Here is a 15,343-nt window from a genome sequence, read left to right on the forward strand (position 1 = left end):
AAAACATTAATAAAATCATTTCTTTTAAAGATTTTATAAGGTATACAATATGAATATAACTTACATTTGTTTTATTTTTGTACTTTATTCTCCTGAAGCTATCAAACGTGTTTAAACTCTCCCCACGGTATTTTTTCCTCGATATCTTCACAAGCTCCCTTCCTCTTCGACTTCGAAGCGATTCGTGTATTATTAATCGTTATTGTCTAGGTTGTGTCGGAGCACTGAGGGCCTTTTTCGAACGAGGACAAGAAGAGAAAAGAAACATGGGTGACAATGACAAACCATTTGCCTGTAAAGTTCCGGGATGCGGCCAGGTTTGTACAGAACTCGAAACCATTTTATCACAATATAGCAGCATGCTTTCGAAAAGATGAGGTCATTTCGTTGGGATAAACTGACGTCAGTCTAACACTAAACTCTTATGTAATGTCGAGGTTTTTGCCCTATTTTCATAGACATTCACGAACAATGATCGTCTAATGATACATCGTCAAACTCATTCATTGAGAGTAAAAATAAGCGGCAAGAAAGGCGAAGACAGTATTCCCGGTAAGATGACGTTGCTTTATTTTAATTTTTAAAAATATAAAGGCGCATCTGCTCGATTTTCGGATTAGGTTTAGAACATATCATATCTCATAATATATGAAACGCTCGATTTTCGTGTTTTACTTTTACTGTAAGTGGGTATTCTGACCAGGCTTGTGCTACGTTGTCTAATATATTTGGGAGGAGATAAATTTTATTGATAAATTTACTACATAACACTAAATAAATTGCATATAATATTAAAGCCTTCTTGCAATAAAAAATTATATGAAACAATACGTTAGAACACATTGAAATACGTGATAGAGGGTGTATGGTAGAGGTTTATTGATTTAATAGACTAACTTCAATTAGACCTGATACAGTATACCAGTAGATGGGTGTGTCAAAAAGGTTTTGGTTTGGAACATCTGTGCACAGGCTAACACAGTTGGACATTTGCTAGTCTGACAACTATGCATTTTGGCTATTTAACCCGGTCCTATAAATAGCCCAATAAATAATACAATGAAAATCTAAAGTTTAATTCAACAACATCCAGACTCATCTACCATCTAAGTGTACTTGGCAACAGCTTTTTTAGTAAAAATTCATTTTGTTTAAACAACTGTGCAAATTGTAATTTGACCTTTTATATATACCAAGATGGTTTATTCTTATTCTGTGAAATGGAATTTTCATTTACAAATTGACAGCGTATATAATTCATAAACGTCTTTAGATCAAACTCCAACACCAACAAGATTTTTAAAGAACTGTGAGGAAGAAGGATTGTTTGATGAACTGGGTGAAAACAATGAGAATCCATTTGATAGAGTATGTTCTGTATCTACCACTACAGGATTACCAGAATGCAAATATATTTATAGCACAGAACATCATCTGCATTGAGCATCAATGACTTCTTTTATCCTGATTTTAGGAATTTAGTACAGCAACGACAAAACAACCACATGAAAAGAAGGTAGAGTTTTTTGTTGTTGAAAAAATCATTAGTAAAGATATGTGCAGAGTATCATTTGTGTAAATTTGTATTTATACTCAAAATGTGCATTTAGAGTGTGGAAAATTCAGTTGTTAACACGCCTGTCCCAGTTAACACGCCTGTCCCAGAATTGCCTGTGCCAAAGAAAGTGATTGATATTGTTACTGATCAGACTGATGCAGGTGACTCTGGGATCAATGCCCCTCCTGCAGCCCATACTGTAGTAATTGATGGACGTAATGGTGCAATACCGAATGCCACTGACTTTTTAAGTCAAACTGCACAGGCTTCTGAGCATTCTGGACAAGGTATTAATACTACAGTACAATAAAATGTTCTTCTTCATTAGAAATACCAAATAGCTTAGTTCTATAGGGTCAGTGTCTGCCTTACTTGGATAGCGTGTAGATTCCTAAAATGTTTATTACAAAACAAAAAACCCTGGCTAGGGATAGGTATGTCATTATTGTAAATATGCCATAAAGGTTTCTCAAAATATATTTTAGAAACAAAGGTTCAAGTTAAATCCCCGACTGTCTCGGTTTTGGTTACCCGAAACAGGAATACCAGTACTCGCAAAGTCATCCCGCCATTTATTGCCCACCCTGGTAATGCCGTACCAAAGGCCACCCCCGCTCCACTTACTATAGTTAGCAATGCCAATGTCCATTCCATTCCAACCCGAGCTATTGTTGTAACGCCAACTGGAACTGGGAAGTCTGGCTCCTTTGTAAAAAGTGCAAAACAGGTGAGATACAATGAGATGCGTTTGAGGAAGAGTTGAACACAAGGTTTGCAAGGATACATTATCACATTGGTTGTGAAGGGTCAAATTTGAAGTGAAAACGTACGCTTAAACTAACGTAATTTTATCTCAGGCGATGGTAATATCTACGTTCACGAGTTATTCAATTGTTCTCACGTGCTGCTTTAATTTTTATGCCTGTGCTGTCGGGAACTTTGCATCACCTTTGTTGAGCGTTTGGTTTACATGTATAAATATACTTACTCTTTTTATGCAACAGCTTTGATTTGACGTTAATGTGCAGCCTTTAACGTACGGGTTGCTCTTATTATCTAAATTTACATTCAAAGTTTCCTACACAAAACACCATACCATGTGGTATACAGAGTACAGCCCCCTCTTTGCTTTGTACATACGTATGTAAATTTACCACATTTTCAAACCACATGTTGAATGGTTAGTTTGCATACGAGGTGCATACTGCCGGTTTCGTGATCTTTGTTCATCACAACTTTCTGCGATCAGAGGTAGCTACATTTTAAACACAGGTAGATAAATACCAGGGACCGGTTGTTCGAAAGGCGTTTAGCTTAAACGGTAGATAAGCGAAGTTTAAAAATACTCTCATACATTTTGTGAATGACAGAAACGACATCTTATGTTTTAAATATGTACTTCCATTGAAAATTAAACTATTTACATCGAAATATTTCAGCTTAGTTGTTCAATAAATAGATTTTGTTTTCCATTTTGAAATTATTCATGCACCGTTTAAGCTAAACGCCTTTACCCGTCAGGAAATTTGTTCTGTGTTCAATAACTAAATATACCAGTCATGCACTGTATATTTATTTTTATTTTAATTTGTTTTCTCATAGATATTAAAGGAAACCATTCGTATTCAACAGTCGCAAGGCAAGGATGTTAAAACAAACCTTGGAAATATTATAAATCAGGCTATGGACGAAGCGGTTTCTGTTGTGAAAAGGCCTTCGCCGAGCCAGAATTCCGAGAACGATGACGTGTCGAAAGAGAGAGATGCAAAACCAATGTAAGGATTGTCAGACACCGTCTACAACAACGTTTGGCTTACTTATCCAGTAATCTGGCAACTCTGTGTGATACAGCTTCTGCCATCCGCACGCTGGTAGAAATCTTAAATCTAAAAGCTCTTACAGTACCCTAAATAACACAGTACCCTAGATCCTGTTAAGATCTTAAAATTCCTAGTTAAGTAGAGGATCGTAACAAACTCAATTTACATGCAAATTAATTGCATGAAAATTAATTTTGTTAGCCCGTCAAAGGTTGAATATGAAGGTCCCAATTTTGATCTTAATTCTTACTTAGAAAACGAAATCGTCGATCACAAGAGGATTTAACACCCGATGAAAAACGCGAAAAATTCCTAGAAAGAAACAGGTTGGTGGTGTTCATGTTAAAATAAAGTAAATCTTGCATTGGCCATTGTTCCGCGATAAATTTCCGGTATTTTCCGCCGAGGGAAATTTCTTTCGAAACGTTTCTTGACTTATTTTAAGCCTCTTACGATTTTAGAGCGGCAGCAACTCGCTGTAGAGAAAAACGTAAAATGTGGATAAATGCATTGGAGAAGAAAGCTGAAGAAATGTCAGAATTAAACAGCCAATTACAGGTCGGTAAAACTCTGTAATATTTACGAGCATAGTTTACCAGATTTGAAGAAGAACTGGTTGTAATTTCACTGTAAAATTTCTATATGCTCTGTCACAGGCGCTTAGTTTAACTTCAAGATTAAAAACTAACTTGAATTTACGACTTACGAGCATGCATGTATTTATTGCCTGTGATACCTTATTTCGTTAAACCTTTCTTTAGAACGAGATTTCCTTCCTGAAGCACGAGGTTGCGGAACTGAAAGCACTGCTCTTGGCTCATCGAGATTGTCCGCTATCGATAAACCAGCAAAAAACCAATCCTGGATTATTTGAGCAACTGAGCAATCAAGTCGTCATTGATATCTCCGGTAGTGAACAACAAAGTGCTGAAGCTCTCACTCAAATGGCAGAACGAGCTTTTGTGACAGCGGACAGAGAAACGTCGTGTAATATATGACGAGCATTCATAGGACGTGAATTATACTGTATAAATAACACATTATTTAATCAAAGAAAACTCAATATATATATAATGTAATCGTATCGTTTTCAAGTATCGATCTATTTGGATGGGGAGAGTGCTGGTCATCTATTTTTATTATAACGCAACCAAAACGCAACGTCGTTCCCAGGGTATTCGCTCGGCTTCAGTGAAGCAGAGCCAGTGAACTCTATGTGAACTGGAACGCTAACTCGGCTTTTCACACAATCTTTACTTATTCTATATAATTTTATTTTCCATCCTTGTTCGATCTACGCAGTGACGAATTCAGCGTTTGTCACAACAAATTACAACAGCTAGCTCTCATTAGAGTATATTAATATTTTAAAATGCCTGTTTAATAAAATACCTACGTTGGCAGTTTTGAGTTCTAAAATATTCTTTCATAGCAATTTAGAAACTTATTATGAGCAGTAAGAAAAACGTCGCCGATTACGTATTTCAGTTGTTTTGTAGTAATCGCTGCCATCTTGTTTTTGAGATGCAGTGTTCTGAGTGGCTAGCATATTCTCCCAATAAGACAAGTTCTCATGTCACCAACTGTCGGCGATAACAAAGCACGTCAGTTTTCGTCAGTTATCGCCGATAGAATAGTTATCGCTCTCAGCATTCACGGAATTTTGTCAATAAATACGTCTACTATGCCTATTGACCCTAAATGTTTTCAATATTAATAGTCGATCCAAAGTAGAAATCTGTTGACGTACATTGCTTCGAATGTATAATTGTTGTTGAAATGCAATTTTTATATAGAGTTTACTTCACCCATAATATTCACAATCCTGTTGTCGTATTTCTTGGAAATTTCTTCAGAAATCTAAAACGTGCATGCTCTTATTAGAATCGTATTCATCGTGAAATATGTACAGTATGTCGTAGAAGAACATACTGCTGTTTTATGTGGCTGTTCTAACTCCTATATGACATACCTGTTGCTGTAGTTGTTTAGTCTTCGTCACAATGACGTCAAGTTTTGGTTCCAGTTCACTTTGATGAGCCGCGGCTTCTCGTTTTCTTTCAGCTAAAACTTTGCACGAAGCTTGCATCTTTTCGGATAACTTCAGTTTATGTTGTAGGGATTCCGTTAAGCGGTCAACGTATCTATAAAGAAACTTGAAAATTGAACAGCGAACCAACGTCATTCAGTCAGTGTACAAGCCTGTTTCCTACTTGTTTCCTTTCCTTTTTTGTGTAGGGAAATGTCAACCTCGCAGTCAGACAAGGTATTTGAAGTAAAAAATTCGAAGAGGTCGACCAGAAGAGTACAAATGCATACAAATATTTCAGTATTTAATTAAATTTTGGTTTAAAATCAGGCTGCGTCTAGATGAACACATAGGGCTACAACATTACCTTGGCGAGGCTTTTATTAAAAACAAGTTTTGTATTTTGACTGATGTTAAAACGTTTACAATGTCATCGATTTGATCTTTCATCGCTTGGACACTCTCACGTGATTGTCTTTGTAGGATATCGCGAGAAGACTGAAACTAATAGTAGAAGACCGAAAAAAAATTGAGGACAACATTTTTGATGCGAAGACTACCATAGCGCAGCTTTACATGTAAATATATTAACCTGATTAGAAGACAAAATATTCGTATCATCTTCCATTTCTTTCAATCTTTGATCCAGGAACGCTTGAAGCTGTAAAATTACATTTTTTTGAGTACCGGTATCTTAGTGAAAACTGACAAACAGCCAATAAAAATCATTTTGCGACAACGCGATATTTTGATGGTTTGTAGGTGAGGATGTTTTTGACGTATACAATCTTCGATCGTCCGTCTTTTGATGGGTCAAGAAAACGATTGTATATGCATAGTTCAACGAGATTCTACACACCTCTAAAACTTCGTCGATATAACTATTCCTGGTTTGTGGATAGGCCAGCATGGTTAAGGCATCCGTACCTTGAGCTATGCCATCATCACCAGAGTCTACAATATATAAGAGAAGCATTTTACATTGGATGTTGTACACAAATGTGCATCTTAAGGAGAGGGAACCTCAATCATATGTATATACCGGTAGAAACGCCAACGATTCTGACCTCAATATATATACTGAACTTCGGTTACAATAATTGCATTGCGAAGTACATGTGACTTGGTGCAAGTTAAAAATCTATTTTACCTTCAATTTTTATTTCATTTGAAATAGAATCTCCAAAGTCTATTGCTTGTCCATCTCCATTTCCATAATCAATATTATCGCCAAAATCAATATTATCGCCATAATCAATACTTTCGATATTATCACCAAAATCGATATTTTCACCAAAATCAATAGCACCATTTTCTTATAAAAAATGAATAAAAAAACTTCTGCAGTGGTGTTTTTACGACGGTTACAACTGAATGGAAACCAGGCATTTAGGACAATGGTTCGGCTGGATCGATGCAACTTCAAACAGTTTTTTAATGGCTCCATTTAATTGGATTACTATAGCGCAGATTCATTAGGCGCAAATTCACTTTTTCGAGCTTTTACCGTACCTTCGCCCTTCGAGGTATCATCCGTAATATCCCAGTTTATCTAAAATGAATTTACAGATCCATATAGCTATGGCAGCTGCCTCGAGTGCAATTAGTGCTTCTGATTGGTCAAACAAATCAAACATGCTTCTGAGTGATTTTTGTCAGAGCAGACTTTTTATAAAGGTCTATAAATGCCGTCAGAAGAGTAGCTAACCTCTGATGATTCTGTGTTGTCTGTTGTTTCGTTTTCCTGGTCTGGATTGATAATAAGCTATAATAAACAGCAACAAATATGCAAATAGAGGAAAAAAATAAAAATACGAATAAAGGGGAGAAAAGTTGCAACTTGCCATTTCTAGGCAGAAATCATGCATACAATCATTAGATAGCTTATGAATTAATGGCATTTATTACATAGTGAATAATAGGCTTTCCCGTTAACCCAACTTTTGACCGGACTCCCTCGTTTCCATGTTGCCAGCTTTAGTACGAGAAACGCCAATGAAGGTCGGGCTGGACTCGGGCACTCTATGACTGTGTTATGTCCCTTAAGTTGTTATAACCCTATTGCTCAGTGAAATGTGAGTGACTAGGAGCAGGAAAGCGGGACTTTTGTCAATAAATCCATTACACACTAAATTACCGTTGGAATATTCCCAGTTCTCCATTGGTAAACAGATGTATTTCCATGTTCCATTATGTGGCATATTACTGGACACAAGTCCTTGTTCTTCCGTGCACTCTCATCCTTCCTATACAACATTACAATATATATATCTTAGGATATATGGCTCCCAAATTGTTCATTCTTGCTGCCCTGTTAGCCATATTTTAACGGTTAAGGTTCACTACCCGATGAGTAAACAAGCATTGTTTTTTAAAAACATGTCAACCCATATTTTATTGTTTTTGGGCCATTGCTCGGACAACTCATAGGGCTTACCGAGGAGAAATGAAATCCACAAAAGCCACATAAAAATGTAGAATATCATTTAATCTTGTAGTTTTACCACACACATCATCATAGAGCATTGGTAAATCATTCAATAACAAGAGAAGTTCCTCTCTTATATCAGTACCCTAAATATATTAGATATTAACTGTAGATTGCACATATACATACATATATTAGATCATTATTATAATTATTTGTTTATTATGAATTACAATGTTTCAGATTTCAGAAGATCTTACCTTGATCCCCATCTGTTTGCAAACATGATGATATTTTTCTTTAAAGTTATTTGCATTTAATGCATATTCGCTTTCTTTTCTTGTACAATCCTGGAATGATGTGCACATACTCTATTACATGAAAATCTCAAGTCCAAAAGAAAATAAGCTGAAAGGTTCAATGTGCCCATGAAATCAACTTAGACCTGCTAAAAAACGGAAGTCTATAAAGTGATGAATACAGTATCATGAATGTATCTGTTTCAAGCGATTTTGTTCCTGAAAACTTTTTCATTTAATTCAATATGAATTCATTGGAGCATAAGGAGGGGAGGGGGAAGCATATTGAATGGTACAAACCATTTGTATAAAATTTTTGTCAGAAAATTACTTACCCTTTGTGTTTGTTGATCTTTAGCAATTTGTCTTTTTAATGAAGGAATTTCATAGTTTACATTTCGTATTAGCATATGACTTGCCTCAGCTTAAAAAATTCAATTACCAAACTTGTGTCAGTAAAATACCGTTTAAAAATAGCAGGCTATTTCACTGGAACTTTTTTAACAAAAAGGATTTTAAAGTGAAGAGTGAATAAGAATAGTTTCATGCATTGTGTTGTCACTTATCTATAGCAATAAATATATAGATTATACCTAAGCCCAAATTATCAGTTTCATACAGTTGTAAGATTTCTAACCAATCCTAAAAAAAGTATACCATGCACACAAAATTAAAATTTATTAGCAACAGTCAATATATACAACCTCAAATCTTTTTGTGAACATGATTATAATTTATAAGTAATGTACGTCACAATGTATACTTCATGAAATGAAAAAGTTATATAAGTATACTGGTAACAATAAGTTATACACTGTAACAATAAGAGGTTGTGAATTATTTTAAATTAATAAACATTGAGTTAATAAACATTTATTAACTTATTAACTCAACATAATAACTAAATCATGTACCTTCATTCTTTTAGATGAATATCTTCCAAAAATATTTTTGGTTGCAGATTCTGATACTTTCAATAATTCTACAATTCTTACGCAATGGAAATAATTTATATCTATAGGAAAAAAAATTAAACTGCTGACTGCAACAGTTGGAGTTATTATCTATATCCCATAGTATCCCATAGTAAATACTGATTATGAAGAATACATACAACTGCCAGACAGAAGTTGCATGATTTCATCAACAGCAGGCATGTCTTGAATAGCTTCATTAATCTTTTCTCTTATCACAAGGGCTGAATCTTGCCATTTTGGTTGGCAATGTCGACGGTCAATCAACCATTCTGAAATAAATGTTAATGAATGAATTAAAGCTTAAATAAGGCTCAAAGTAGCTTTATCACCACACCAGGGGTACGTCTTTTTGTGTGATTGGCTGCACCCTTTTGTGAACTGTCAGAAGGACTCGTTGAGACCAGCGTCTTTTTCAACTATGCCGTCTAGTCATTACGTAGGCACACATTATTCAATTTTATATCCTATAACAAATTCTTCCCTAATACTCACCAAGAAGTTTATTGTAATAGATATCAATTGGAAGACTCTGTCGCTCACTCACTGCTTCATCCTAAAGCGATCGATATAAAGGTGAGTTTACCAGTAAGTTTTGATGGAATAATCTTTCAGAGTCGGATCATACCTGCATTTTAAAAAGATTCTTGAAATAGAAGGAACTAAAATTTAACACCAAAGTACATAAAATTTATCTTTCTTTATTTTTACATAGTACACGTTTCTTTGTTTCTGAACCTGACAGTATCGTAAACAAACCAATCAGCGGATCCAGATGCTATACTTCGTGTAGGCTGTCAAAGAAAGAGTGTCACTTCACTTCACTTGTCGAAGCTGTACGTTGTAAGATGTGTATGATGGATGAGCTGTCAAAACTTCAAAAGATAACAGAATACGTATTAATCAATAGTTTCTTTTTGATAGTGATACAGAAATGCACAATTGTGAACCAGTGATTTCTGCAGTGTTAATATATAGTCCTAAGTTTGTATACATATAGAAACTGCACCAGCCGGCCTGCATGCCCTGAAAAGCAACGAAGATGTATTAAACTTCATATTGACATATTTTTCTTTAATATTCCTAAATTAGAACTGTGGTTATAAAATATTAATATGAAATAAACTTTATCTTGACTGATCATTATATATGTGTTATGTCTTACATTTTCCTAGTTATTTATCATTATTAATTACTAGTAGCAAAACACATACAGAAGAAAGACTCTAATACGTGTGCATGCGTTATGAATTTTACAGCCACGGACGGAAACTATTTCAAATTTGATGTCGTAAATATTCCGCAGAACTTGATTTGTTTCTTCGGCATTATCTCGCACGCATTATTACTGGCAGCTTTTATCAAAGATCCTCTGAAATGCTTCAGAAACACTGCAACCTATCTTATCGTCAATCTAGCCGTGTCGGATGTTATCGTATGTCTGTTTGGACCTTGGAAAGTTAATTTTACGCCAACAGAACAAATGCGATTATATTTTGGATATTTTGGTAGCGTTTGTTACAGTGTTTCAGTTATAACGATATTTTCAATATCTTTAGATCGTTTTATAATGATCAACTATCCTCTGAAACATCGCGTAATAATGAGTGCAAAAGTTATGGTGGGATGCATAGTGCTGATTTGGGTTTTGGGTACTATGTACCTTTTCAAATGGTTGATATTTGGTGTGTCAGCTGGAGACGAACCTATGCTGAATTACGTATGTTCTTCTATCATTCTGCTTGCTGTGTTGTTGTACTTAGGAACATATTTCTCTCTGAAAAAGCAATCAAGGAATATTTTGTTACAAAATTCCACGAACACGATCACTACTAGAAATCAAGAAATACGGATTCTGAAAGAGAAGCGATTCTTGATGACGATTTTATTAATCGCATTTATCACCTTTGTTTGTGTGGTACCTCCTATTATCGTTCGTCAGATAACCATAACAACTAAAGGCATGGGTGACGATGATGAAAGCAAAACAGTTTCAAAAACCCTTAATAATATTATGGGTGTGTTGTACTACTTCAATTATTCAGTAAACCCTCTCATTTACGTTATTCGTTTTCCAAATTATCGTAAAACATTTTATTGCATGTACCTTAAGAAATGAGTGATGTGCGTTTTAATAAATAAAAAGATTTTGCAGATACTTGACAATAATGAAGCTAAAATACAACAAGACGCCTGCTTAGGCGTTCACTCGGGCTACAGTTATCTCGCTTGAGCTTGTAACGCCTAATTGTTGGTGTTATGACATGTTCGTGATACCCGCGCGAGAAACGATCCTAGGACGATTTCGATTCGTTCGAAGACTTCGTTCCGCCCACGCGTGATTTTCGTAAACTCGCGACGCAAAAGGGAAAATCGAGGCCTACGTTAGAGCGAGTAAAAAGGTCTGTTACCCCAATAAGGTGGGGTATACAAGCCGTAAAAAGGTGTGTTACCCCAATAAGGTAGGGTATACAAGCCAAAGCATCGGAAGGCTATATTCTTGTAAAAAAATAAAACATGGCAGTAAAACTAACGAACTTGTCACCCTAAACTTTAAATAAATATCACATATAAAAAAATTACAATTAAATGCATGCGGCGCAGTGTGCCGAAGAGCTGGCGAGTAGTAAATCGCGTCTCCAAGAGGTTATAAATTTCAAAATTTTATCGAGTCATTTTTATATTATATACTGTATATGTACCTTTTAAGAGCCCTTTTAATATCCATATCATTTTATCTTACAACATCACTCTATATATAAATATAACCGCAGTTTATAATGCTAAACCTATTGCTATATATTGGACCATGCATGATGCATATATATGGAACTCCCCTGATAAGCGACACTTTTAAATACGAATGAATTTAAAGAATTCTTGACACGCTCTTCTTTGACATTTCTAAATTAAAACTGTTTTTAATAAATATCGATAGAAAAAATGAGCTTTAATAACCAAAATGATCAATAATTAATTATTCATGTGATCATCATTATGTACTGCATTTTTGGAATTATACGGTGGCAAAACACATGATTGTACATGTGCAGAAGAATAACTCTCACAAGGCGTGATGAATTATACAGCCACGGATGAAAAGTATTTCAAATTTGATGTCATCAATACTCCACAAAACTTGATTTGTTTCTTCGGCATCATCTCGCACGTATTATTGTTTGCAGCTTTTATTAAAGATCCTCTGAAATGCTTCAGAAACACTGGAACCTATCTTATGGTCAATCTAGCCGTGTCGGATTTTTTCGTATGTCTGTACTCTGTATGGACCTTGGAGAATGAATTTTACGCCAACAGAACAAATACGATTATACCTAGAAAGTTTTTCTAGCATAGGTTATAGTATTTCGGTTATAACGATACTTTCAATATCCTTAGATCGTTTTATAATGGTTAACTATGCGCTGCAACATCGCGTTTTAATGAGTGCAAAAGTTATGGCAGGCTGGATAGTGCTGATTTGGGTTTTGGGTGCTACGTACTTTTTCAAATGGTTGATATTTGGTAGGAAACCTAATGACACGTCTATATTTAAGTTCGCAATAACTTCAACCATTCTGCTTGCTGTGTTGCTGTACTCAGGAACATATTTTTCTCTGAGAAAACAATCAAGGAATATCTTGTTACAAAATGCCACGAACACGATCACAACTAGAAATCAAGAAAATCGCATCCTGAAAGAGAAACGATTCTTGACAACAATTTTATTAATCGCACTTCTTACCTTTATTTGTTTAGTACCTTCTGTTCTTGTTCATCAGGTTACCATAACCACCGCAGACGGTGTTGACGATAATAAACACAATAGAGTTCTCACAATACAAGTTCTAAAAGGTTTCATGAGTGCGATTTTCTACATTAATTTTGCAATTAACCCTTTGATTTACTATATTCGTTTTCCAAAATATCGTAGAACATTTAATTGCATGTACCTTAAGAAATGAGAGATTTGCAGTTGAAGTTAAATAAATTTTGCAGATGCTCGACAGTAGCTGACGACGCGAACGGAGACACAAAAAAAGACTTGAAGAATTTTTTAAATACAATGAAAATAAGAATCTGAAAAGAGAATTGTGGTTGCCTGCAATTTCCCAATGACGAACAGAAATGTTATCAGTTGCGCCTATAACAATGTTATCAGTTGCGCCTCCCAACAAAAAATCCCTGCCGTGTTGAACAATACCCAAACTAGTGCGGAAGATTTCTAATAGATATAACGGTTAATTAAGCCGTTAATAGCATTGGCCATTAGGCAATGGCCAATGCTATTTAATGAACGCGAATAAACGCTTTGAAGTAAAATTGATGAACCTTCACGTGGTCTTAAACTGAAAATAACTAATAAAGTATAAGATGATTCTTAGTCCTATATACTATATCATGCCTATTCCGGGCTATTCGATCTAGCTGTAACCGTAGTTTGCAAATCAATAATTCCGGGACGTTTATAATGCATCAATGCATGCATGGGTATACTTTGTGCAGTGTTGGCACTTGAGTCCACACTCTGGACTTTGACTTGAACAGATCTGTCGGATATATGATCTACTCGATTTTGCAGATGCTAGCTCGACGACCGTAGTAGGAAAGTAGCTAATTACTAATTACATCGGCACATAAGATGTCCAAAATGCATGAATAAGGATTGAGGTATATACGGTAAGGTTAGGCATGATGCAAAGCAGGCCTGTTTCCTTACAAGAATAGCACATTGCATTAAAAATAATGAACTCGTGGTCCTCAACTCTAAATAAATAACTAAGAAAGTGTATATACAATGAATGTTATTCCTATACTGTATAGTCTGTACAAAATGTGACACGCGCGCATAAAGAATATTGATTCTAAAAAGAATTATAAAGCTATTCTAAAAGAATAAAAAACACTAGTGCTCATTGTTCCTATGATATTAGAAAGAATGTTGTTCCATTATTCCATCGCGGTCCATTCGATCTCCCACGGTACATATAGTCCATATCTCGGACAAACATTATAAAAAGCACAAAGGACCATGCATGCTCATGCAATGTGCATCATCATCATATATATAGTTTGTTGTGGTGCTTTTCTTAAAATTACATTCATTCATAACATATCTCAAACCAAACACGTTTTGGTTCTCGCTTCCACCGTCCTGGAGAGTCATTTTCAAATCTGTACCTTGAGAGTGTCATATTATACATGCATATGTAGCTTCAGAAAGTTATTTTAATATCTGTAGCTGCAGAAAGCCATTTTTATGCCTGTAGCTTGATGGGGAGTATTCTATCCTATACAACCTCACTGTAATATAACCACAGTTTATAGTCCTAACCCTATAACTCTGGAAACCACGGAAACGCCCCTGCATGAAAAGCGACTCTTACAAATACGAATGAATTCAAAGAATATTTGACACGCTTTTCTTTGATATTTCTAAATTAAAAACTGTTTTTAATAAATATTAGTAGAATAAAATGAGCTTTAATAACCAAAATAATCAACAATGAATTACATATGCATGAGATCATGCTTCATGCATGATTATATGTATTACACTTTCTGGATTAGTAGCAAAACACATACAGAAGACTGAAGACTCTCGCGTGTGCAAGCGCGTTATGAATTTTACAGCCACGGACGGGAAGTATTTCAAATTTGATGTCATAAATATTCCAGAGAGCTTGATTTGTTTCCTTGGCATCATCTCGCACGTATTATTGCTGGCAGCTTTTATTAAAGATCCTCTGAAATGCTTCAGAAACACTGGAACCTATCTTATCATCAATCTAGCCGTGTCGGATGTTATCGTATGTCTGTATGGACCTTGGAAAATTAATTTTACGCCCACAGAACAAACACGACTATATGTAAACAATAGCATTGGCAGTGTAGGTTATAGCGTTTCGATTATAACGATATTTTCAATATCCTTAGATCGTTATATAATGGTCAACTATCCACTGAAACATCGCGTAATAATGGGCGCAAAAGTTATGGCAGGCTGGATAGTGCTGATTTGGGTTTTGGGAACTATGTACTTTTTTAAATGGCTGATATTTGGTTATTTTGATAGGACATCTAAAGACAAGCCTATATTAGTTTGCTCATTAACGTCAGTCATTCTGCTTGCTGTCTTGTTGTACGCAGGAACATATTTTTCCTTGAAAAAACAATCACGGAATATCTCGATGCAAAATTCCACGAACACAATCACTACAAGAAATCAAGAAAATCG

General features: G+C 35.3%; 2 protein-coding genes across 2 annotated transcripts; one reads left to right on the top strand and one right to left on the bottom strand.

Moving 5' to 3' along the window:
* Window positions 1-176: 176 nt before the first annotated feature.
* Window positions 177-4,479, top strand: LOC114523073 (cyclic AMP-dependent transcription factor ATF-2-like). Its single transcript, XM_028543905.1, has 10 exons — window positions 177-317; window positions 459-552; window positions 1,274-1,368; window positions 1,475-1,516; window positions 1,611-1,845; window positions 2,044-2,285; window positions 3,161-3,333; window positions 3,633-3,704; window positions 3,840-3,936; window positions 4,140-4,479. Exons 1-10 carry the CDS (start codon window positions 267-269, stop codon window positions 4,374-4,376), a joined length of 1,338 nt encoding a protein of 445 aa, XP_028399706.1. The 5' UTR covers window positions 177-266; the 3' UTR covers window positions 4,377-4,479.
* Window positions 4,480-4,952: 473 nt separating this feature from the next.
* LOC114523067 (CDK5 regulatory subunit-associated protein 3-like) lies at window positions 4,953-9,834 on the bottom strand. Its single transcript, XM_028543892.1, has 17 exons — window positions 9,737-9,834; window positions 9,604-9,664; window positions 9,249-9,380; window positions 9,049-9,149; window positions 8,728-8,776; window positions 8,470-8,558; window positions 8,096-8,185; window positions 7,845-7,981; window positions 7,545-7,653; window positions 7,116-7,172; window positions 6,920-6,959; window positions 6,558-6,722; window positions 6,267-6,361; window positions 6,000-6,068; window positions 5,775-5,911; window positions 5,351-5,522; window positions 4,953-5,238 (listed from the first exon to the last, which is right to left on the bottom strand). The coding sequence occupies exons 1-17, from the start codon at window positions 9,740-9,742 to the stop codon at window positions 5,167-5,169; spliced, it is 1,581 nt and encodes a 526-aa protein (XP_028399693.1). The 5' UTR covers window positions 9,743-9,834; the 3' UTR covers window positions 4,953-5,166.
* Window positions 9,835-15,343: the final 5,509 nt, after the last annotated feature.

This window comes from Dendronephthya gigantea, unplaced genomic scaffold (assembly GCF_004324835.1).
Source record: "Dendronephthya gigantea isolate DGI-Jeju-01 unplaced genomic scaffold, DenGig_1.0 000000F, whole genome shotgun sequence".
In the NCBI taxonomy this organism is placed as follows: domain Eukaryota; kingdom Metazoa; phylum Cnidaria; class Anthozoa; order Malacalcyonacea; family Nephtheidae; genus Dendronephthya; species Dendronephthya gigantea.